Source organism: Nomia melanderi, chromosome 13 (genome assembly GCF_051020985.1).
Source record: "Nomia melanderi isolate GNS246 chromosome 13, iyNomMela1, whole genome shotgun sequence".
In the NCBI taxonomy this organism is placed as follows: domain Eukaryota; kingdom Metazoa; phylum Arthropoda; class Insecta; order Hymenoptera; family Halictidae; genus Nomia; species Nomia melanderi.
The window spans coordinates 8485633-8509889 of NC_135011.1; the positions used below are offsets into that span (position 1 = coordinate 8485633).

At 39.6% G+C, this 24257-nt stretch overlaps 1 protein-coding gene across 13 annotated transcripts in view; it reads left to right on the plus strand.

The window, feature by feature from the left end:
- Positions 1-24257, plus strand: part of LOC116432311 (uncharacterized) — a 28849-nt gene extending 4592 nt beyond the window's left edge. For 4 of the 13 annotated variants that reach the window (XM_076373308.1, XM_076373316.1, XM_076373317.1 and 1 more), the window contains exons 9-34: positions 84-1986; positions 2070-2193; positions 2278-2501; positions 2591-2715; positions 3356-3598; positions 5563-5698; positions 5785-5888; positions 5962-6643; positions 6717-6896; positions 6975-7187; positions 7263-7544; positions 7623-8168; positions 8254-8423; positions 8995-9147; positions 9848-10250; positions 10509-10696; positions 10792-17362; positions 17562-18002; positions 18075-18348; positions 18435-18658; positions 18738-18955; positions 19128-19508; positions 19633-19983; positions 20107-21072; positions 21430-21612; positions 21689-24257. In XM_076373308.1, coding sequence (XP_076229423.1) covers positions 84-1986; positions 2070-2193; positions 2278-2501; positions 2591-2715; positions 3356-3598; positions 5563-5698; positions 5785-5888; positions 5962-6643; positions 6717-6896; positions 6975-7187; positions 7263-7544; positions 7623-8168; positions 8254-8423; positions 8995-9147; positions 9848-10250; positions 10509-10696; positions 10792-17362; positions 17562-18002; positions 18075-18348; positions 18435-18658; positions 18738-18955; positions 19128-19508; positions 19633-19983; positions 20107-21072; positions 21430-21612; positions 21689-21781 — 15378 coding nt within the window. In that variant the 3' untranslated portion in view covers positions 21782-24257. Of the gene's footprint in view, positions 1-83; positions 1987-2069; positions 2194-2277; positions 2502-2590; positions 2716-3355; positions 4115-5562; positions 5699-5784; positions 5889-5961; positions 6644-6716; positions 6897-6974; positions 7188-7262; positions 7545-7622; positions 8169-8253; positions 8424-8994; positions 9148-9847; positions 10251-10508; positions 10697-10791; positions 17363-17561; positions 18003-18074; positions 18349-18434; positions 18659-18737; positions 18956-19127; positions 19509-19632; positions 19984-20106; positions 21073-21429; positions 21613-21688 lie in introns of all 13 variants that reach the window. The other 9 variants (XM_076373305.1, XM_076373306.1, XM_076373307.1 and 6 more) reach the window with 7 other exon arrangements.

Below are 24257 nucleotides of genomic sequence, written 5' to 3' on the forward strand. Positions count from 1 at the left end.
TATTTTCAATAACATTTTTTTTTTCGTTTTTAAAAGCACACGAATAATTATGAATCTTCTAAAATTAATGTTTGTTCTTTCAGAGACCAATGTCAGACTCATTTTCAAAGGAAGATGAACCAGGCATTGAAAATAGACTTGTATTATGTTCTGCAAAGGATAAGTTTGTATTGACCCAAGATATTTGTGTGATGTGTGGTGCAATTGGCACTGACCAGGAAGGGTGCTTAATTGCTTGTGCACAGTGCGGTCAGTGTTATCACCCTTATTGCGCTAATGTAAAAGTTACTAAGGTAATATTACAAAAGGGTTGGCGGTGCCTTGATTGTACAGTATGCGAAGGTTGCGGAGAAAGGAATGACGAGGGTCGTTTGATTTTATGCGACGATTGTGATATCAGTTATCATATTTACTGCATGGATCCACCACTGGATTATGTGCCACACGGTACTTGGAAGTGCAAATGGTGCGCACATTGCCAAACATGTGGTTCGAATGATCCAGGATTTAATAGCAGTTGGCAGAAAAATTATACGCAGTGTGGCCCTTGTGCATCTCATACTATCTGCATATCTTGTCAGGAGGGATATAACGAAGGAGATCTAATTATACAATGTATTCAATGCGAAAGATGGTTGCATTGCGCATGTGACTCTATCAAAAGTGAAGCGGAAGCAGAGAAATGTGCAGAAGAAGGTTACATATGTATACTTTGTCGTCCAAGAGATGTTCTGCCACCTCATCTTTTATGTAATCAACCAAAACCACAACCAAACAAATATCCCCGTTCTCCGCCACCTGCGTCGCGCAGTCCAGAATTGTATAAACCTTCTCCCCAACAGTACTTGGTTGACGGTGTCTACTTATCCGAAGCTGGAATGAATCATATAAAATCATTAACATCCGAACATCAACAAACAAGGAAGAAAAGAAGAAAAATGCATCCATTGATAGATAAAGAAGCAGACATAATGGCTACCATAGAGTCTGTAGTCGCCGGCGGTAGTTTAGATAATTCTTTAGAAGAAAATGGAGCAAAATTGGACTTGGCAGATGTGAAAGATGAACCTACCGAAGTTTTAAAAGAAGGCATGGTATGGACACCACGTGGTGACCAACCACCGCCTGAAGGTTTTAGTATTTATACAACTGAAAATGGTATACCAATTTTACGACGTAAACGCCAACGTAACTTGCAAAAGTTAGGTATCGGAGGTTTTATTGTCAGATTAAGAGGCACTCGCAAGGATAAAGAGGAAGATGGCGATCCTGAGAAACCATCTGACTCTACCGTTGGCGTAAGTGACGACAAGCCAAGGAGAAAACCACAGAGAAGAAAACCAAAGACAAAGCTATCTGAATGTTTTCCTCTCTACATGCAAGAGGCATTCTTTGGGAAAGATCTTATGGACACGACCAAAGACAAAGAACTGGAGAGTAGCAGTGAATCCGACAGTGAGAAAAATGTGTCTGGAAATGCTGATACTATTCAGCTATCTCAAGACGAACTAAAAGCAATGGAACAAGTTAAAGCTAAGCAAGAGAAAGAAGAAGAAAAACTACCTACAGAACCTTCCATCAAACGAGAAGAAATTATGGAAGACGATGGTAGTGACACGGAAGCTCTTGGCGATATTTTACCTATTTCAGGTGATTTACTTGATAGTGAGCTTGTCAATACCATCATGAATGAACCTGACGAGGATGTAGCTAAAGCTGGTGAAACATTAGACGAATTGGATGATACGCCGGGTACGAGTAAAGATGAACTGACAGATATTCTAAGTCCACATTTCAACCTAGAATCAATGGTCAGAGATACTGGATTACCCAATATGGATAGCAAAGATATCGAAGAGATATTTAAAGGGGTTTTAACTGATGAATCCCAAGAATCTCAAGAATCATCAGTGTTTTCCGTTCAAGCCCAACCTCCTCATCCCTCGTCAGCTACAACGCCCCTTGTGTCTCCTTCGCCGCATCCTGGTAAATATCTATTCTTTGATGTAATTATTTACAAATATTCAGTACATGTAATATATGAATATTAATAATTTTTATAATTACAGGAATACAAACAACAATACCTATACCAAGACCAGTACCTGCTACGCTACCCTCTGTTGGTCAATCTAATTTAAATTCTCCAATGAGTTTCCCACCACCATCTCCATATCATTCAGAGTATAGCAAGTGCGTTCATATATTTGTATACGTTGTAGAATCAAAGGTTAATATTTTCTTTAATTAATATCTTCAAACCTTTTTGTCATACAGTAGCCCACAATTCAGTCCTGCCTTTTCTGAAGTCCATGGGTCACCAAGTACATGGGTCAATCCTGATGACGAAGGTACCGCTCCGACAGGCAATACTACAATTTCATACAACCAAAGAAGTAATCTTAAAATGGAAGCTGATGAAGCTCTTGGTCAAGGGGCAACTATATCCTCTGTACTGTACGCAAATATCAATCATCCAGAATGGAAGACAGAGTACCCAGGTATGTATTATCGGATAATTGTTATATTTTCATTTATTTTGCACGTACGCTTGATTTGTTTAATAATGTACTTAATCATATCATTTAAGCTTGGTCAGAAAGATGCAAACAAATATTGAAGAAATGGCGTGCACTACCCAATGACAAGAAAGCTCCGTTTCTAACACGTGCACGGGATAATAGAGCTGCAATTCGTATGAAAAAGACTCAACAGGTAGGAGTAGTTTCTAGAGGTCTTATTAGCAATACAGGTGTTAGAGGAAGCGTGAATCTTTTATGTGACATGTATCCATTTTCATCTTCAATGATGTCTTGTGCTAACACACAGGTCAAACTAACAGCTTGTCCTTCGTGTCCAATACCCATGAAGCTGTTAAGGTTTTAATAGTCTTTTATAGTTTATAAAATCGAACAAAGTGCAGGCAGAAACATAGTATAGATCATAATTTTAAAAAGTTCATATAAAGTCGTAATAACTTCCATTTATAGTTCGGTATACTCTACTTATCTATTTCATATTGAACGTACTATGCGATTGCTTTTTTTATACTGATTATCATTATGAATGTGATTCCATTATATAATCATAGATACATATTTTCCACTTACATGAAAGTATAAGTCATTTTTCTAACGTTATCTATATCTTCGGATCATGTTTCATTAGAAGCGTAGATGCCAATTTGGTACTATAGGAATATCAGTCTAAATCTAGTTGCTCCTAATAGTGTCCCAACGTATTCCTTAGAATCCTTTTGGTGAATTATTACCTTTGTATGATGTATTCTGGAAATATGTAAGCCTTGAAATACTATAACGTAAGTGTGTGAACGAGGCACCCCTTGAACCGACAGATATCCAAGGATATACCAAGCACGACCCCAGTCACTGCAACAAGTGCACCTACCATCATCACCAAACCTGTCACAACTATGACATCAGCTCAAGTTTCTCCAGTAGTAGCTATGGCCTCCAACCAAAGGCAGATCGGACTTTTGACCTCAGTGGGCAGTGAAAAGTCACAGGATAAGAACGGAATGACTGTGTCCGCGACTGGAGTGACAGTGTCAACAGCTAGCAGTAATCATCATGCGGAGGTGTGTGCGGTGCAGGGACCGCAGAAGCAGCTAACATCTTCTTCCCCGAGTCCTTCTCCAACATCCACGACCCCTTCTTCTTCACCCAGGCCCAGCTCTGTGAATTCTATTAATTCCATTAACAGCCTGGCGCACCAAGAGATTACCGGTAGCCAGGCTAAAGTAGCTCAGTCGCCAGCCACGCCTTGCACATCAGCAACTGCTTCTTCTTACTGCAACACGGGCGCCGGTGAAGGGCAGCATCAAACGTCACCATCCCAGCAACGTCCTACACCTGCTCACATTACGATCAGTACCAGTACAATTGCTAACAGTCTGACCATCTCTCAGGCATCCCCCACTGCCAACGTTATGGTGGGGGTAGGTCCTGTTCGCCAATTATCCTCGGTAGACCACCAGATTAGAGTGCTCACCCCATCTGAAATCATGCGCACCCTCCCTTCCCTCAGCCAGGAGCACTACGATCCGCCACCCACTGCAATTATTCACACTGTACCTGTACAGTCCCCGGCTATGGTGAGCCACCTATTCTGTGCCTCTAGAGTCTTGCCTTGTGCCACGTGTCTGATCGACATTTTAGTGTCCTTCATTTTTTTGTTTTTCTTTTTTTTTGTTTCTAGAATAAAATGTATTAGATCTATCATAAATGAGTGTATTGCAACAATTTTGAACATAGATTAGTTATATTTACCAAAGATCTGAAATACTTGATGATATTAAAAATAATTTTGCGTAGTTTTCTAATGAATCATTAGTATTCTAAATAGTGTTTCAGAACATTGGTCTCTTTTATAATAGGTGATTGATTTAACATTGCACATGTATATACATTGAAATGTATTGTATTTAATTGATCAGACACTTTTAATACACATATATATATATATACATTCATATATTTATTTTTATTAGATAGCGATATATTTTGTTATATTGTAGTATTATGAATCATTTATTTGCATAATTTTTTACACTGTATGTGGCATGTTGAAGACAACTGGTAGCACAAATTTTTTTGTTTTTTCCTTATCCACAATATTCCAAAAGTTTTGATAAAAATTAAAAATTTCCTCCTCTCCCATATATTTAAATAAGTATATTGCTTTTTGTGAATTGTGTTGAGTTACTTAGTAGATTTTTGTTGCGATGTAGCACTTTGTTTCCAATCTACAATGAAATTATAATTAGTTTGACTAACTTTTGTTGCTTTTTCAGATGCTTTTACGTCTTCTTATTCTATAAACTGTTACTTGTATTTACAGTATCCTAGCTAAATAAGTACTGCTATTAATTAATGTTTTAATAAGGTATTCCAAATTTTTATTTGCTAACCTGAATAACTATTATCTTTTTTTATATTGTATAAAATATTTCGTGTATATTATGCATTTTACAATATAACATACTAGGCTTTTTTTTATATTTGATTCATATGTAACAGGAAAAGTACTTACTCATGTACTAAAAATAGTACAAGCGATATACATTTCTATATTCAGTGATACAGTGCATGAAGACTACTTTAAATTTATTTAAGATGGATGTCTATGGGTGTTCTGTGTGGTAAAGCAGGTTTTTCACGTGAACCTTTGATTATATAATATTTACTTTAGATGGTGGCTGGATATTATTATAACTGTGTTGCACATACGAAAACAATGAGGTTTTGCTAATTGTATTAATTTAGTAATATGCCATTATTTTACCTGAATGTTGAACTTACAGTACACTTTTGGCTGACTGTCAACTTGCCTTATTGTATATTTTATATGGCTTTAAAAAACAGATCATTATATTCTTTAATTAATTAATTAATTAATCAAGTAACTGAATATTTGAAGAAAACTAATGTGTTGTTGCTACTTCAAAATTCATATTATGTGCTCTAATAATAGTGGTTGCAAGGATATAATGATCTTCTATTGTAATTAGTTTCATTGCTCTAATAAAATTGTTTTTGGCAGGAACAAGAGAGACTTTCCAATAGAGATCGTTCCACCAGAGAAGCAGAACAGGAACGTCAATGGAAACAATTGCAGGCATTACGCCAGCAACAAGCACAGATGCAACAACAAGTTATTCACGAGCAACGTGTGCACGGTACATGACTATTCGATTTATACATAAGTAGTCTTGTAACAACAATAAGAAGTTACAATTAACTTTTTCATATTTCCTTGTAATAGCTATTGCCAGAGTTCACAGACAAATTAGCGAAGACAATACAACGCAAATGAGTACTGAAAATACTGCAGGATTAACAACACAGTTACAAGTATCCACTTCTCAGGTATTGAAATCGTCTGTCATTATAAATTAATGCAAAGCATTTTTCCATTTATCATACTTCATGGAAATTGTAGGATGGAAATCATATGGGACCATTGGCATCGCCATCTCCTGGATCACGCAATACATTTGCTGCTCCTCCTGTAAAAGTGACACGAGGGCTAGCACCTCAAAGTCCTCATCAGGGTATACCACGTTTACCTAATCAACCCTGTGCGACAATGACACGTCCAGTTGGAACCGTGGTTAGGCCTGGACTGCCGAATAATTTTACGCAACCACCATCACCGTTTTCTCCACAAGCTCCACAATCTCCACATGATTTCCCACAATCGCCAGCTTCTACACAGTCCCAAGATCATTTTCAACGTTTTGATAATAGCGAAGCGTATTCCCAAGGCTCCCAAACACCTAGGTCACAAATATCTGGCACACCTTCGTATTCTACGTCTCCTAGAAGTGACGTATTTTCTCAACCTCCAGGTACACCGCGGCCTATGTTTAATGCTCCTACTACTACTCGCCCTACTACTCATGTATATGCACCATCTCGTACACCTGATCCTTATAGTAGCCAACCACCTACACCCTCTCCTGCTCCAAACTATCCCTCGCCAAGGCCAGAATCTCGGCAAGATACACAGCAACCTGAAGTATTCAATCAACAGCCGGAAGTGAATAGACAGTTGCGCGATCTTCTACAGCGACAGCAGTTTAACAAAAAGATCGATCCTGTAAATCCTACATGGAATCAAGGTATACCAATCAAAAATTCATAATATTTTCTATGTTTTAGCGTAATATCGATTTAATTTATTTTTATTTATAGATGGTTCGAATAATTCTGAGACTAATCAACAACAATTTGACGCAGCGCATGTACAACTTCCACAACATTCTCAAGCTACAAGTAATACGGGTGAAGGTACTTTTAGACATCCTCTTCCTCCTGGTATCGTTAGGCCCAGAATGCCCATTCAGCCAAATGTTTTGATAAGAAACCAAATTGGTATGTTTTCAGTATTTCATTTACAAGTTTCAAGATTATTACATATATCTCATCATTGTTTCTATTATGTTTACATAGGTATAAATACGAGACATCCTGTAACAGGAAATCTGGATGCCAGGGTACAGAGTATAGATCCACGAACTAGAATGTTGTTACAAAGACCACAAGTAGCTGCAACTATGCCCCAGCAACATTTTCAAGGAAATCAAAATTTACAAACCCGCATGCCAACTGTAAGGAATCCTATCACGGAGCCGTACGATGTGTTGCAACAGCAAAGGTTTCCAGGTATGTTCACTGTTTTATGTAATTATGTATCAAAGCTATATATATATATTTGTATATTAAAAATCGTATTATTAGATCCTAATCAAGGCCAACCTATGGGGCCGCGTATAGTACGAGCACCACAGGACAATTTAAATCAAGGAATCAGAATGATAAGTACGCAAGGGATGGTGAGAGCACCCCTTATTCCAACAACGGTTAGCGAAGCAACCGTCAGTCCTTCAGAACCATCCGAGATTCCAGATAATGTAACTGCAGAGCTTGAGAAATTAGAACAAGAGGGAGCACCTATGGTCGAGGTCGAGGGAGTGAGTGCAATATTAGAAGATCTAGCCGATGACGATGATGAATTACTTGGTACGTAATTTTCCTCTTTTTCAATCGTATGACACCAAATCTAAATATAACTTAAAATTTTATTTATTACTTTTACAGCTGAAATGGGAGCAGATTTTAATATCTTGGAATACGCGGATCCTGAACTAGATAACATAACTGGTGGTGAAAAAACAAATATACTTGATCTAGATTTAGAGCAAGTTGAAGTAGAGACAAAGGACGAGAAACAAAAGAAGGAAGTCAAGGATGAAGGACAGAAATCAACAGAGTTGGGAGCCACGAGTGCAGTGCACACCGATATAAGTGACACTTGTACGACAACAACGGTACAAACGCCGACGGAGACATCAAACGCGCCGACACAAGCACAGACTGTACCACCTATTACTGTAACATCACAAACACCGCAACAACCATCTAACATTATGCCTCAATCGCATGCGCAAGCTGTTGTTGTGCAACAACAAATGCATCAACACGTTCAACAAGCAGCGGCAATGGGCAGACCTATGCCTCCGGGAACACGATTGCTATCACCTGACGGAGCAGTTGGTGTTGTTACGTCGACTAACACTGTTACCGTCAGTTATCCGTCCACATTCCCTGGACATCCTCAAAGACTACCACAGACACATATTCAAGGTGAGGATGTACGAGATATTACGAAGTTGAAAAATTATAACTAATATTTTAGTATTTCATCTTCTACTTTATTTTATTGTTATAGTATCTCAACAACAACGTCTAAGTATGAGAGTAGCAGGCGTACCTAACGTGGCTGGAAGAGTGGTCGCTGTAAACCATATGATCGGTCCACGCATGCCGCTTGCACCACCACCACCACCACCTCCCCCACCATATCCTGGACCACCGCCACCGTACCCTGGGCCTATACAGGTTTGTATACGTTACTTTCGATGTTTTGAAATTTTTGCATCGCTTTAATCTTGAGTATTTTTACGCAATTATCTAACACTCTCCTCTAACCATGAGAAACTAAATTTCTCGCAGTCTGACAAGTAATAAATGCTTCACGAAGTATGTAACACGAATTGTTAAATTCTGTACACTATGACCGACATGAATCTTGATAGTAAATAATTTATTGATTTTATACCAAGCTCCGTATAGTCCGATGATTAGTACACGTATACATATTCATTGTAACACATTTATTACTATATAATCAATATGCAGTGTATTTAATTACGTATTTACATTTCTGTGACTCTTAACGTTAGGTACCACTCGATTTTGTAACTTCATGGTATTCTGAATTTCCGTAATTATTTGATAGAAAGCGTCGGATTTTATTTATCAAAAGTGCAAGCAAAGAAAACAGGAGATTTCGAATTTGCTATGAACGTAGGTGTAGGCAAGTAATTTATTTAATATAAGAGTATTTTGGCTGGTAAAATGGTGTTTTGGCCTGGGTGTTTGCAATGCATTGGTGTTGGTGCATGTCTAGATGGGACTGTGCCCAGGTGGGCGGGGTATGACGCGGCCCCCAGTCCATATAGGGCACCCAGTACCGGTGGCGGGTCCACCAATGGCCCCTGTGGTACATACTGGTACACCCGCAATGACACCTCACCCTCACCGAAGACCCTTGCTTCTGCAGGTGAGCAAGACTTGGGGAATTTACAGCATTCAGTATAAAGTATCACCTGCAATGATACTAAGAATTCAAGATTTTCAATATTTTAGCACCACTTCTTTTCCTCGTATTTACAAAGTAATCAATAGTTGCAAGAGATGCAGTTAATGAAAAATTATTAAATATATCTGATTACACTAGTTACTATATTTATTCAAAGAAAATATTGTTGTTAGTTAACAAAGGGTTTCCACCCTTTCATTTTCACTTATTATTAATTTGTTAATAATGATGTTGACAAAACAGTATTTGAAAAGTGTACAAGTATTACACAGAGACTGTAATTACATTGGATTTTGGATAAATGTTACTTTTATGAAACAGTTAACAAAATATGTTGCATTTATATGTGTGCATGTATGTTATAAACCATGAAAAACAGTAAGCTTGATGAACCTATAAATAAGAATATCGATATTTGCTTCAATACAATTTGGAAGTTCTATTTACGTTTACGTTTCATGTTATGGAATTTAAATGAAAGTGATTGTAGGAGTAATAATACACCTGCATGTTTGTATTTTTTTATTAGCTGGAATGGTCAGTGTGCTTTGTTTTAATCTGTATTACATCGAAATTGTGGTATACAAATTGCTCATTTGATTCTCTATTCATATTTACAATATTCTGTGAAATGTTCGAAAGTTAGATAAGCTGTCAGTAGTCGTTTTCGCAGGAACAACCATTGTTGCTGGAGGAGCTGCTGGAGCAAGAGAAACGTGAACAAGAGAAGCAGCAACAGCAACAACAGCAACAGCAACAGCAGCAGCAGCAGCAGCAGCAACAACAACAACAACATCCAAGCGATAATGCAAGCACTGGAGCATCTCTCCTTAGTGACAGTGAGTTTGAAAGATTTAAAGCAGACGTTTTGGGTTCTGCACCTCTTGCTTCTCCTCCACAAGGAATTACATCAGTACCTGGAGGAGTTCCTGTAATTAGGCCACCTTGTACACCAAGACCACCATCCGCTCCAGGTACCAGTTGGCAACAACCGGTGCCAGATGCTTCAAAACTAACAACCCAAGTGCCAAGGCAACCAATTGCCACACAAACACCACCTGAACGTCAGTATCACGAGCGTACACTTTACTCATTAAATTTGTTCCATACTCACATAAATATACAATATACAATTCATAGTCAACTTTGAACATTCAAATAACGAAATACATCTCATTCGACTGATCGAACTTGGCGTTCTTATCGTTGAAGCTCCAATTAACCACTTTTCATGTGACTGCATCAGTATGGCACAAATCAGATGAGTTAAGTGTATCTAAAAATTGACATAAATTTCAACCGGTAACTATTTTCTGTTACAGCGAGAGTTGCTACCTTTAACATAACTCAAATACCTGCTCCGCCTACACCCCCGGAGACTATCGCGAACGAACAGGATCGGCAAGCACAAGTGCAGTATGAACAGTGGTTGAATCATCAGCATCAAGTCTTGACCCAGCAACTGAAGTATTACGAAACTGAGGTACAAAAGCTGCGTAAAATACGAAAAGTAAGGATAGAATATTTTTCTGTTGCGGTGTTTTCTGTTTTCTAGTTTAACACGGTGCAGATTCATTACAGTTACACTCTTCTGTAATTTTACAGTCCCTCAATAGTAAACAGCGTCAACTACGAAAATCCGGAAACGAACTGACAGAGAACGATGCTGCTGAACTCCAACGTATTTCCAGCGAGCAAGCTATATTGCAAAAGCACCTGGACGCGAGCCGCAAACAAACCCGACAACACGGAATGTTGATACAAGAATATCAAAGTAAACAACAGCAGAGACAACCTCAACAACAAAACAGTGAACCATGTTCGCCTTTGATGTCTCCTTCGCAACAGTCACCGATGCATAGTCCCGCTGCGGTTGTTTCTCAAAGTCCTGGCCCTGGAAATGTCCCTACAAGTATGATACAGCATTCACCAGTGACTCCCATTATTCAGCACAGTCCAAACCCACCATTATTACAACATAGTCCTGGCAATCCACAGTCCGGAAATCCTGGAACAATGTCTCCTCATAACATGCAACAATCACCTAGAATCGGTACACCACATTCTCAAAGTGAAGAAAGTCCTTTCAGTCCTGGCGCTATGCCATCTCCAGGAATGTGTGGCCCGACGGCCACTAGAATGACGTCGCCTCAACATCGCGCCATTATTAGTGGAAGACTTGCAACTAGTCCGGGCGCATTTACTCCGGACGCACGAAATACACAGCAAATAATTGGAGATCAGGGAGTTAGAGTTCACAGTCTTACTCAACGTTTCGTCCGTCCACCTGCTGTAGGAGAACCCGGACAAAGACCAAGAATGCAATTGCAAGGAGGAATAGTGTATGGGCAACGTTCGCCACTTGGAAGCCCTCAACCAACGCAACAGACTTTAATTAATCAACAACACCAACAGATGCTTCAACGGCAACAGATCATTCAACAGCAACATGATAATGCTGGAATTCTCCAAGATGGGCAAAATACTATAACTCAGCGTACTCTGCAAATGGCACAACAAAGACAACAAATGCTACAACAACAACAGCAACAGCAACAAATAGCACAACAACAACGACAACAATTCTTACAGATGCAACAGCAGCAGCAACAACAACAACAGCAGCAACAACATGCCATGCAAAAACCGCCAAGTTCACCGATGGTTTCTCAACCAGCAAATTCTCCAAGTCCACAACTTCATCAACAAATTCAACAAAATTATGGACAGCCACCCAGTTCACCTATGCCTCGTAGTCCAATGGTTCAGCAAACGATGGGGTCACCAATGCTTCAACAACAATTAAGTCAAACTTCACAACCCCCTAGTCCGATGAATACCAGGATTCACAATCATCCTCCTAGTTCACCAATGATATCTCAATATCAACCACCGAGCCCTATGTCTCGTAACCATCCTTCAACGTCGCCTATGTTACAACACCAACTGAGTAACGCGCATCATCCACCAACGTCTCAACCACCTAGCTCTCCAATGCCTAGAAGTCCAATGGTTGGCGGATCTCCGATGCAAATGCAAAGAAGACAATCTACCGGTAACAGTCCAGCAATGCCAGATCGCCCGCAAAGCGTGGAGAATCCAGGAACTCCAAGGACGCCTCACACCCCGCACACACCGCATACACCACACGGTACTTATACAACTCAAAATTCAAATAATATTTCGGTGCCGACTGATCCTCAACAACAGATACAACAGCCTATTCAACATCAACAACAGTCGGTACAACAGGAACAAAATTCATCAGCCGATCATACAAATAGAGGTGGTGGCGGTGGAAATCCACATAATCCAATGAATCCAATTCCATTGTTGACTAGTTTCGGACGATTCGGATACTTCAAGCTTGGCTTGAGAGGCGGTTCCCCTATGTGGTCAACAAAAGCAGAAACCAGCAAAGGAAAGACTTCTGAATCGCATCTATTGAACATTGATGAGAAACCGAATACTTCTGTGGTTGTGCACAGAAAGACAGGTATCCCTCAGTCCAAGATAAATTCCTTGGTATGTGCCGACTATAACGATTTTGACGATGACTCTCATACACCACCGCAAACTCCACCAACTACTTTAGAAAGCAAACAGGCAACATCGTTATCCGATAACGGACCACTGACCTTAGGCAGTCCGAGTAACAAAATGGAACCGATTCCTGACACAACTGATTATGACGATGATAAAACTATAGTAAACACCGAGGTAACGTTAAGTTCAACCGCACAACGGGACAGTGACGACATCACGGTGATCGATCAATTCGGCGATTCAGAACTCGTTGATGTAATATCAGGAACACTGGAAAGTGACATGCAAGAGGAGTATGTGCTATTCGAGCCTGGAATGGTTGTGGACCTCTCCGCGGATAGCAATGATTCCCTTTGTCACGCGTTGGTCAACGAAGGCAGTCAAGGGCACGATTTGGTTCAAATATTAGAAATTGAAAATCCCGAATCTCAGACGGATGAACCGTTACTCAGCGATGAAGACTTAGTACCATCCCATGCGAGAAACAAGAAAGGCCTTAGGCTGGATATAGTTCGAACGTTGCAGTCTGGAAAAAGATTAGTAGCAGTCACAGATACACCTGAATCACCTGATCAAGAGGAACTTAGAGTAGATCCCTCACCTGGATCATACATGGACCAATCACCCGAACAAGATCTTATGGTTTCTTTCGTTAGTGAATCCGAAGTAGTGATCATAGACCCTAGTACAAAATCACCGGAGGACAATTTATCTAAAGAATCATGTACAGAAGAAGTTGAGAAAGTGGATAGCACTAGTGTTCCGGAACCATTAAAGGAAAATACAATTTCTGAGTCGGTTACGGATGACCAATCAAAATCCCAGAAAGAATCAAAGCAGAATAAGAGTCCTACGTCGTTTGTCTTTTCCGAGAAAGTATTGTATAATCAAATCCCCCCATCAAGCGTGCATCATGCGAACATCGGCGTCTCGTCTGTCAGCAAGCCAACAGTTTCCTTATCTACTCTTGGAAGTGCAAATATTAGTACCAGCAATGTAAATACAACTACTACGTCTACAAGCGTGTTAGTAGCTACAGACTCGGCTGTTAAATCGACCCCTGTGTTTACAACCTTGAGCATTACAAAAGACACTGTGTCTACTTCGTTTAACAACAAGAAACAATTGCCATCGACCATGGCGAGTATTGTCGCGGATGCGAAAATCGCGGCCAAATTGAGTCAAACGGCTTTAGTTAGTTCACAGAACACAGTGAAAACAGAGTTATTGCCAAAAGTCGATTTACCAGGACCGGAAGCTTCTAAATCCATCACGACAGCTTCGGACAAGCTAACACTGACAACTTCCAGTTTGCATAACGAGTATACATGCTTCGTGCAAAATGCCATTACGACTGCATTAGTGACAGCAAGCAATCCTACAAAATTGGTTTTGAGTGTGCAACCGACTTCCGTCACACTGTCCACGCCAAAAATGTCTATACCTGATCTCCCTAAAAAGGAAACCGGAAATAACTTGATATCGGTGTCAAAAGAGAATCAGTTGGAACATTTTGACAAAACTTCAAAGATTAAAACCGAAAAGGATGAAACTGATCATTTGGTGAAAAATTTGGACGAGAACAACGTGGATTCATTGAGCGTGAACGTTGCCACGAGTTCAACCGTAGGATCGGATTCAATATCGTCAGACGACAAGAAGAATGATCCATTAAATACAACGGATGAATTAGAAAGCATGTTGGAAGCAATTCACAATCCTGCTGAGAATACCATAAGCAGGGAAAATGCTCACACGGACAATAAAACAGATGCTGTTTCGTTGAAAAGAATATCACCTGTGACGGATGATTTATCATTGGTAAACATTTTGGAGAATGATGCGGAGTCTGTTGAGAATGAAAACAAAGATGAGGCTGTGACAACTTCGGAAGCGCAACGGATTAACAATAAGCCAAAGGAGATCGAGACGAGCATCGCGGACACCAGCAGCTTGAGCGTGCCACAGAAAGACAAGAAACTCCAGCATGATGAATTGTGCGCAGACATTGAAACCAGCAAACCATACGTGCAACACTGTCTTAACGAAGAGAAGGGCATGATGGACGAGTCATCCGATGATATACTGGACATGCTGCACAATATAATATCATCCAAACCTGAAATGGCTAACAGTGAAATCCTTCAGGAAGACAGATCCAGGAAATCAAGTATGATGTACGAATTACCAACACCGTTGGACACTTTGCCTTTGAACATTCTTCAAGATTCATTGATGGATCTGGAGCAGGACCACTCGGATAATGAACATCTATTGCCGAACGAGAGCAAAGTATCAAAGCCACGAAAAGCAAGCTCGCCACCTGTAGAACCAACACCGAAAAAGAGTTCTCCGATTCCGCATCAGAGTACACCTCTAGTGGTGAGCACCATAGCACAGTTACAGAAGTGTACGACAACAGTCCCTCATCTCTCACCGTTATCGAAACCCACCGAACTGACGTCGAACGTTGCCAACGTGTCGCATCAACTGAGAACGTTACTATCCTCACTGCAAACAAACCACTCTCAAAACTGTGCGACTGTAAATCAAACAGCAATCGTGACGATGGTATCGTCATCAATCTCGGGCCCAAAATTAGGAAATATACTGTCGACGACGAGCACGTCCACCTCAAATTCTGTAAATAATCTGCATAGTAACACGAACGTTCGTCTACAGACGTGCATGACCACATCTCACGCGACGACGCCGAGCAAAGCCGACTTAGAGACTACCACAACTAGTTATACCCCACATACAAAGGAAAGTACAAATTCTACAGTAAGCGTTGTTTCTACTTTGTGTAAAGTCATGCCTTCGGATCCATTTTTACGAGTAACTTCCAGCGGGATACAGTCGCAATCTAGCAGTAGCCTTTCTTCTCTACAAACATCATCTGTGATCACCCCCAGACCGCCGACCAATTCCGGGATCTCAATTACTTCAAACGCGATGCTGAGTGCTATGCTAGCCGGAACAAATTCCGTAAAACCGACCATCGCTGGTCATAGAACCAACACCGCTCCAACGCAAGCCAGCAATTTGCTGAGCTCAGTCATGGCGACCTCGGTGCAACGCACCCAGAGTCTCCAAGCGATACTGCAAGTAAGTTCAGGAGTTTCCTCGGCTCCGTCTCGCGTTGTTGTTAACGCTACTTCGACCACGGTCACAACATCCATGCAATGTGTCAGAACTATCGTGCCGCCTATAGTTACAACAAGCACCAACAACATCAACGTCACCACCAGTATATTGCAGTCCACGTTATCTCAGACACCTACCCTTTTACACTCTCAACTCACGTCTGGACAAAACCAGTACAAGTCGACTGGACATTTATCAGTGGATAATAAAAATACTGATCTTGAGAGATTGGCTCAGAACACGCCTTCGAAGAAAGACCAGGAGGAGCCGAACTGCAAACTGCAACCAGTGCTTGAAAAAACACCAACTACCAGATCAGAACTAGAATTGAACAAAAGTACCACCGGTTCACATAGGATGGAAGAGTCGCAGAATGTATTGTTGAAACAATTACTGCAGAACACTGCGTGCGCTACAACGACATTGTCTTCTAGTTCTTCTCAAGCTCCTAGCTTGCCGCTAGTACCATCGCTGGAGGCACAACTTGCAAGACCTTTGCCGCCTACACCGTTTTCAGTGTTACCACCTCTATTGAACGAAGTACCGGCACCTAAAGTCTCCGCCAACAAGCAAGTTCTTACAAGGGAGACGTCGTTTCTATCACAGTCAGTGACACCTTTGAAGGTACAAAGTCCCCCAACCAAAGAAGAACCACCGAAACCACCGCCACCATTGTCAACGCCCGCGCCAGTTTTATCGCAACAACGTGTGGCAGACAGTTTCTCGAAGCAACAGCTTACGCCACAACAACAACAGCAGCAACAACAACAACAACAACAACAGCAGCAGCAGCAACAACAACAGCAACAACAACAACAACAACAACAAGCCGTGAAGACTACTCCAATTTCAACTCAAGGGAATCAACAATCAACGACCACTGTGACCAAGCAGGTACCACCACTCACAGCGAAAGCCACCGACACGACTCCTGTGAAGCAAGAATGTGTCAGTACTCAACCACAAGCGAAACCTCCCAGTGACTCTGTCATTAACAACACTGTACCAGTCCCGCAACAATGCGTAGCTAGTTCTATGGCTGTCTCGCGAGTCGTTCCACAATCAAAGCCCGTGATCACAACGGTAGCTTGTAAGAATTTACAGTCTACAACGCAACAAGTATCGAGTGCTGTTCAAGTGACACAAGCATTAACCACCGTCACGACAACTACCCAGCCGCAGACGCAACCTCAGCCCCAAATACCGGTCACCCCAAAACCGCCCATTGTTTCGACACAACAACCACCCCCACACGTGAATACAATACCGCCATCAGTGCCTCATACGGTGTCTCATACTGTGGGTCACCAAGCCCAGGCGTCACAGGGTGCAAATGCACAACACACAGTGCCTTTAGTGGAAGTCAAAAAGGAAGTTCTGGATGAAGTTCTACCTAGTGGTACACCTACCCAATTAACCGATACCAAAGACTTTCTTACTGCCAAAGAGGAGCTTATCGATGGACCGATTGATGACAAAACTGGTACGTGGTATACGTTTCATGCCTCGAGTGTTGTGTTAGCTCTTTGATCTCAAAGTAGACATTAACATTTGAAACAAAGTATTGCATGAAATAAATTCAAAGTCCGCAAACATTTTTCTGAGGTTAATTGGCTACTCAAAGTGTCGAACATCATTCATGTGTATAGCAAAAGAGATAACGAATTTATTTTTCGTTTCAGATCTCAAGAAGTTGAAAAGGCGACAGTATCAACAGAAACGGAAACAAAGCCAAGGAAAAGACGCGGCGGCAGCACCTCAGAAGAAGCGTGCTAGAAAAGTGTCCCGCTTAGACGAGGATTATGACACGTTCATTGACAATTTAATGACACAATTGCGACAACTTCAGCCAATGGCAGTATTAGAACCCCTTCTAGGCAAAAATTACGGCGTGTGTCCTATCTTTGGTTCGGGAGACTTGACGAAAATCGGAAGTCAGAAGGATTATAGTACTAGGACAGGAGACTTAACGGGTTCCTATGGATCTGCTACGTTGCCGGGTGTATCTGATCATTATAATACGCAGCCATTTGGTGAATTAGAACCGTTACCACCACAACAACCTGCTTCTACTCAGCGAGGATTTTATGATCAAGAGTTCCCGCCTCTTAAGTTAGACGACTGTAAGCATCCGTATCTGATATACTCGTTGCAATTAAAAGGATAATTAGTAACCATAAATATTCAACTTTCAGCTGATGAAAAGAAAGAGAACTCTTTGTCAGTAAATCGCGATGTCGATTCCCCTGATACCATTGTCAGTTCATCTTCACCCGAATGCGTTATTCCGGAATTCATACACCGGTTCCCTGGATTGAGACTGATTGAAGAAGAGTCGGACGAAGAGTCTGATTGGTTGAAACGTGTGTCACCAGTAATACCTTTAATATCCCCGATACCGATCAGGCTCAAACCAGCTTATGCAAAGGATATGGCTAAACAAGACAAAGAAAATCTCGGAATACCAAGGTACGTTACGCTTTATCACCTTTACAAATACAATTTAAATTCATTAATATTTATTTTGTAATATTATATGACGTTTTATTTTATAGACTTGGGAAATCGCCCCCAATACCTCTGAGAGATGGAAACGTAACAGTTACATTGACCTTGAACAGCCAAGCCGCAGATGACATAATGGGAGTACTTAAGGACTTGGCTAATATTTTAAACATAGCTCCTCCCACTGGTTACCAGATAGTAGAACGTACCACTACTCCCCCTAGTCAGAAATTAGGTCTTTATAGAACGAAGGGAAAAGATGGTAAAGAGGGAGGTTTGTATCTGTCCCAAAAGAAGTAATAATTCCATCTTCATAGACGTAAACAATACTCTAATATTCATTGTCTTTACAGCTCCAATTGATATACAAAGTATTTTGAATGGCGCTGCGAAATTCTGTCGCCATTGCGAGGTTGTGATGTTAAATAGTTTAATAAGAAAGAAAGTATCAGACTTACCATTCTTAAGTAAGGAGGAAGCGGAGCCTGGTGACGAGTTATGTTTCTGCTCGATGGCTTGTTACATGCAATTCGCCCTTATGCACACAACGCCGTCGAATACACAATATAAGGTAGTATTTAACAGAATTCATAATAAAACATGATAAAAACATATAATAATACGATAAATGATATTTACAAGTATTGTAAATGTGGTCACAAGCGCCTGTGTTAAGATTCAGTAAATTTTATTATGTACATTTACAGTTTACTAATTACATTAAACATGATCTTTTCCTTTAGGCTGCAACCATAGTCGATCATCTGTGTCACAAAATAGAAAATAAGGTGTTGGACGACGATTTCAAGAAGGGAAAGAAATTTGTGGTTAAACAATCTGTCGATCCTGTCGAAAGTATGGATGTTGATCAGCTGGAGAAAGAATCTGAAGTAAAGGTGAAGACCGAAAAAGAAGATCAAGATATTCCCGAGATGAAGGAGGAAACAATGGAGGAAAAACGGCCAAAGAAACACCCGGCTGTGGAGGAACATTCAAACGAATCGACTGATACAACACAACCTCCCGCAAAAGTATGGAGGGGCTCACGATACAAGACTTGGTCGGTTGGCTCGATGCAACCGTCTACGAAGTATAAGAAACCCACCGACAAAGAAATCACAGAGGTATGTTCTTTGGATAGATAGTTTATTTGTTCATTCATTGTATTAATTTCGATTATATTTATAAAAATGAACATTAAACTTTAATTAACAATATAATTTAAATAATCATTTGTTCGTTCCGTAGATGCTTTTCCGTATGGGGGTGACAGTGATACCTGCCAAGGCAGAAGATAGCCGACGATGTATGTTTTGCCACAGTCAAGGTGATGGTACAGCTGACGGCCCTGCTAGACTACTTAATTTCGACGTCGACAAATGGGTACATTTAAACTGCGCCCTATGGTCGGAAGATGTGTATGAAACTGTAAATGGTGCCTTGATGAATCTCGATACCGCTTTGCAACATAGTCTTGTATTAAATTGTATTGTTTGCGAGAAACCTGGAGCTACAGTAAAATGCTTTAAAATGCGCTGTACCAACGTTTACCACCTTGGCTGCGCTGTCAAAGATGGCTGTGTTTTTTATAAAAATAAGGTAAGGAACATCATACCAATATTTCATTACAGTGGATTTAATTTGACATCATGAAAACACACATAACAAAGGATTCCTTTTGTTCTGACATGCAACTATGAATTAAACTGATTGATATTTCAGAGTACCTACTGTTCTCAACATGTGCAAAAGAACGAGAAAGACAATGAATTGACGACACTGTCCGTGTACAGAAGGGTGTATGTTAATCGTGACGAAAACAGACAAGTCGCAGCTGTGATGCATCATTCGGAACACAATCATCTTTTGAGAGTCGGGAGCCTAATATTCTTGAGCGTTGGTCAACTACTTCCGCATCAACTCGCCAACTTTCATACACCGAACTACATATACCCTGTTGGATACAAGATCGTCCGATTCTATTGGAGCATGAGGAGACCAAACAAAAGGTGTCGGTACGTGTGTTCCATCCACGATGTCTCCGGCCGGCCAGAATTTCGAGTACTGGTACAAGAACCGCTCCAAGAAGACGTCGAGTTACGAGATGCCACGCCTCGCGCTGTCTGGAGCCGAATTCTTGAGCCACTCGCCGAGCTACGAAGATCGACGCACAGTGTCCAGCTATTCCCGCGTTACGTCTCCGGCGAAGATTTGTTTGGGTTGACCGAGCCAGCGGTCGTTCGTGTTCTCGAAAGTCTTCCAGGCATCGAAACTTTAACCGATTACAGATTTAAATATGGTCGGAACCCCCTGTTAGAATTACCGTTAGCGATTAATCCCACTGGCAGCGCGAGGACCGAGGCTCGTCTACGGAATCAGCTTCCTTGGAAGAGGCCGCACACACAGCGCACAGGATCTTCGGCCCGGACCACGTTCGTTCCCACAGCAACCGTCGCGGGTGAAGTGGCTTGCCCCTATTCAAAACAATTCGTTCATTCCAAAAGCTCACAGTACAAGAAAATGAAACAAGAATGGCGCAATAACGTCTACCTCGCGCGCTCCAAAATCCAGGGCTTGGGGCTATATGCTGCACGCGACTTGGAAAAACACACTATGGTCATCGAATATATTGGGGAGATCATCCGTACTGAGTTGGCTGAGACTAGGGAGAAGCAATATGAAGCAAGGGTATGTTGTGTATTCCATAAAATAATTCTAAATTGTAAGATTACAAAATTTACTTGAAGTTTATAGCATTTAAAAATCCTTTAGACTAGTTATCGAGAAATCACTGTATATTTGCAGTTTCAAGAAGCGGTTCATTAATTATCATAGCTCTTTTATTTACTTTTTTAAATTATAATAAAGATTATAGTATTTCAAAAGTAAGGAGCTTTTTGAACATTATTCCTGTAACATTCGAACAGCCATTTTATAATTATTATATAACTATCCACGATAATAGAATTAGGAAAATTAATAAAATATAATACTAAAACTGTTTGTTACAGAACAGAAATATAACACTAACATTGTTTGTTACAGAACCGTGGTATTTATATGTTTCGCCTAGACGAGGAAAGAGTGGTGGATGCAACATTGTGTGGAGGCCTCGCGAGGTACATCAATCACTCTTGTAACCCGAATTGTGTCGCTGAAATCGTTGAGGTCGAACGTGATCTTAGAATCATAATCTTTGCAAAGCGAAGAATCTCACGTGGCGAGGAGGTACATAAAAGTCACATATATATAATTTTATTTCTTATTAAAGTTCATTTCTAGAAAGAATTATTACCTTTTGCAGCTGGCATATGACTATAAATTCGACATTGAAGATGACCAGCACAAGATAGCATGCGCATGTGGCGCGCCTAACTGCCGCAAGTGGATGAACTAAAGAGCTCGATCCACCGTTGTTATTGTTACTACGTTATTGGGTAGGTTTTACATGAAGAAAAAAATATATAAATATATAAATATATATATATATGTATAAATAAGTATATATATATATATATGTATATATGATAGACACATTATTTAATTTGTAAAGTGCCATTGCAGTTTGACTAATTGATTCATAGTGAAGTTGGTGCTATGCCATCACAACATTCCTCCAAAGTTGTACAATATTAGTTTTACTTTACAAAACATAGAAACATTGATCGCTTGTATATTACGGATACACATGAGGACACGACACAGAATAATTGCGAAACAAATTTTATGAGTCGTGTGTATGTATACAGGAAGTTTGTATCTTTGTATGTTGAGTAGAGTCAACGTTTAGTTGACCGATATTGTAATATAAATCGTTTATTAATTATTATTGCATATACATTGCACTGTATCTGTACATAAGTAGAGATCCATGTTATTTTGAATCACCAGATGAATTATGTAAAGTAACAGTATCTAATTTAGAATTATATACAATTATAACTATTTCATTATATGATAATAAATCCGTACAAAATCTACTGATAACCTTCGTTTTTGTGAATACCTTTTTCATATAATATGATATGATAATCATTTAGTAGGTAATAAGATTGACATATATAGTATAAATAAACTATATTCACATTATAAAACAAATTTTCTTATTTTCTAGAGTATGTTTTAATAACGCAATGACCAGTGCAACATTTTCTTCCAATGAACGATCCCTTCTCATAACGTTTATGTCTAAAACACAAAAACACAGGTACATAGCTCTATGAAATTTCAGACTTTTTTTAACTTTACGAACAATAGAAATCAATATACTTACTATTAAAATGTAATTGTAATACTATAACCGATACAATATAAAGTTTATGAAACTGTAGTAGAGATATAATTCAATTTTTGTGTAGGGAGTTGGAACAAAAAATAGCAGGAGTTTATGTTCTCAATTTTATTTTCGTAATCGTAAAATCATATTTACAAAGGAATATATCGCATGTACAGACAGTACACAGTCATTCATCGAGTTCCGGTTAGAATAAGAGAAGTACAAGAAGTTGAAACAATATGTACACTGAGTATTCTGCTACAGGGACGCATCACGATCATTTAATTTATACAGAACAAATACAACGGATAATTTGCGAAGATCAATTGTGCAATTCAGAGGAGGAGAGGAGAGAAAAAATAAAAGATAGAAGAGAAATCTGTTAAAAAAGCTTTACATACTTTGTTATAAACTGTGTAAACGCGCGCGCGAAAAGAGAGCAATGCCTTACAAAATATGAGAAGCGAGTAATGTAATCGGCGGATATACGAACGTAAATGCGAGTAAAAAATACATTGTAATAAAAATGTATTTTAAATGCGATTCTTTGGCATTTATGCACGATATAATTGTAAAGACGATCTAACACATTACAGTAAACATATGTACAGTTATAAAATTATTACCTTAAGCGTAATGCAAGTACGGAGACAAGATACAACACTTAAAAAGAGAACGAATTTTGTATACTATGATATTTGGACAACGGTGTCGTGTTTTTGTAAATGTTCACTATAAAAAACAGCTTCATGAATTTATACTTGATCAGTACTGCGACTAACGTATACATTGATGTTGATTGTATATTGTATATTTTCTTTCTAAACACAATATATCTAGCGAAGACAGCCGGAGTGTCTCCGCCCTAACGTGTTCAGAAACGGTTTTTTCGCTTATTTAAATATTACAATTAACGCAGTTCAGTTTACCATCTCGATTTCACACGTCTATTGAATTTCGTAGGCATAGTATACTCGTGTGAAATCAATTTACAGCATTTCCTTAACATAACGTTAAATTCCTTCGATGAATGTCGAGATTTTCTTCATGTAGATTATCGTTACATATCTTGAAACACTTTCAGAGCTGCTCTAATGCAAAAAGATCAACTAGAAAAATTTCATTTATTCGTTGGGTAGGCTTCACTTTGAGGTAACGTTAGTACCGGTTCAAAGTTCAATTTTACATTATGTCAGACTTTGAAAAATTCAGTTGTAATAAACTTGTCTCACTGATAATCTCTCTCTGGTAATTTTGTTAAAGCGGCGAAGATTAAAACTGTTAAGTGCTTCACCCTTAAAAATACTAGAAAAATAAAATACTCTGGTATTCTAATTAATTGTGATTCTGCTCCAAATGAGTTTCTCACATTAAATCATATCACATCTGGTAGCATGATTTACTTAACAATACTTTTGATACAACACAAGGTTTCCTTTTCTTTTAATCAACGAAAATAGATGCTTACCAATACAACACATCAAAATAATGATATCCTATGAAATGAAAATCTGTGAGAAATTTTCATTGCAAAACTTAAACATTTTATTTTCGGAGCATGTTGAAACCGTTTTGATGATCACCTGCTTACTTCGTT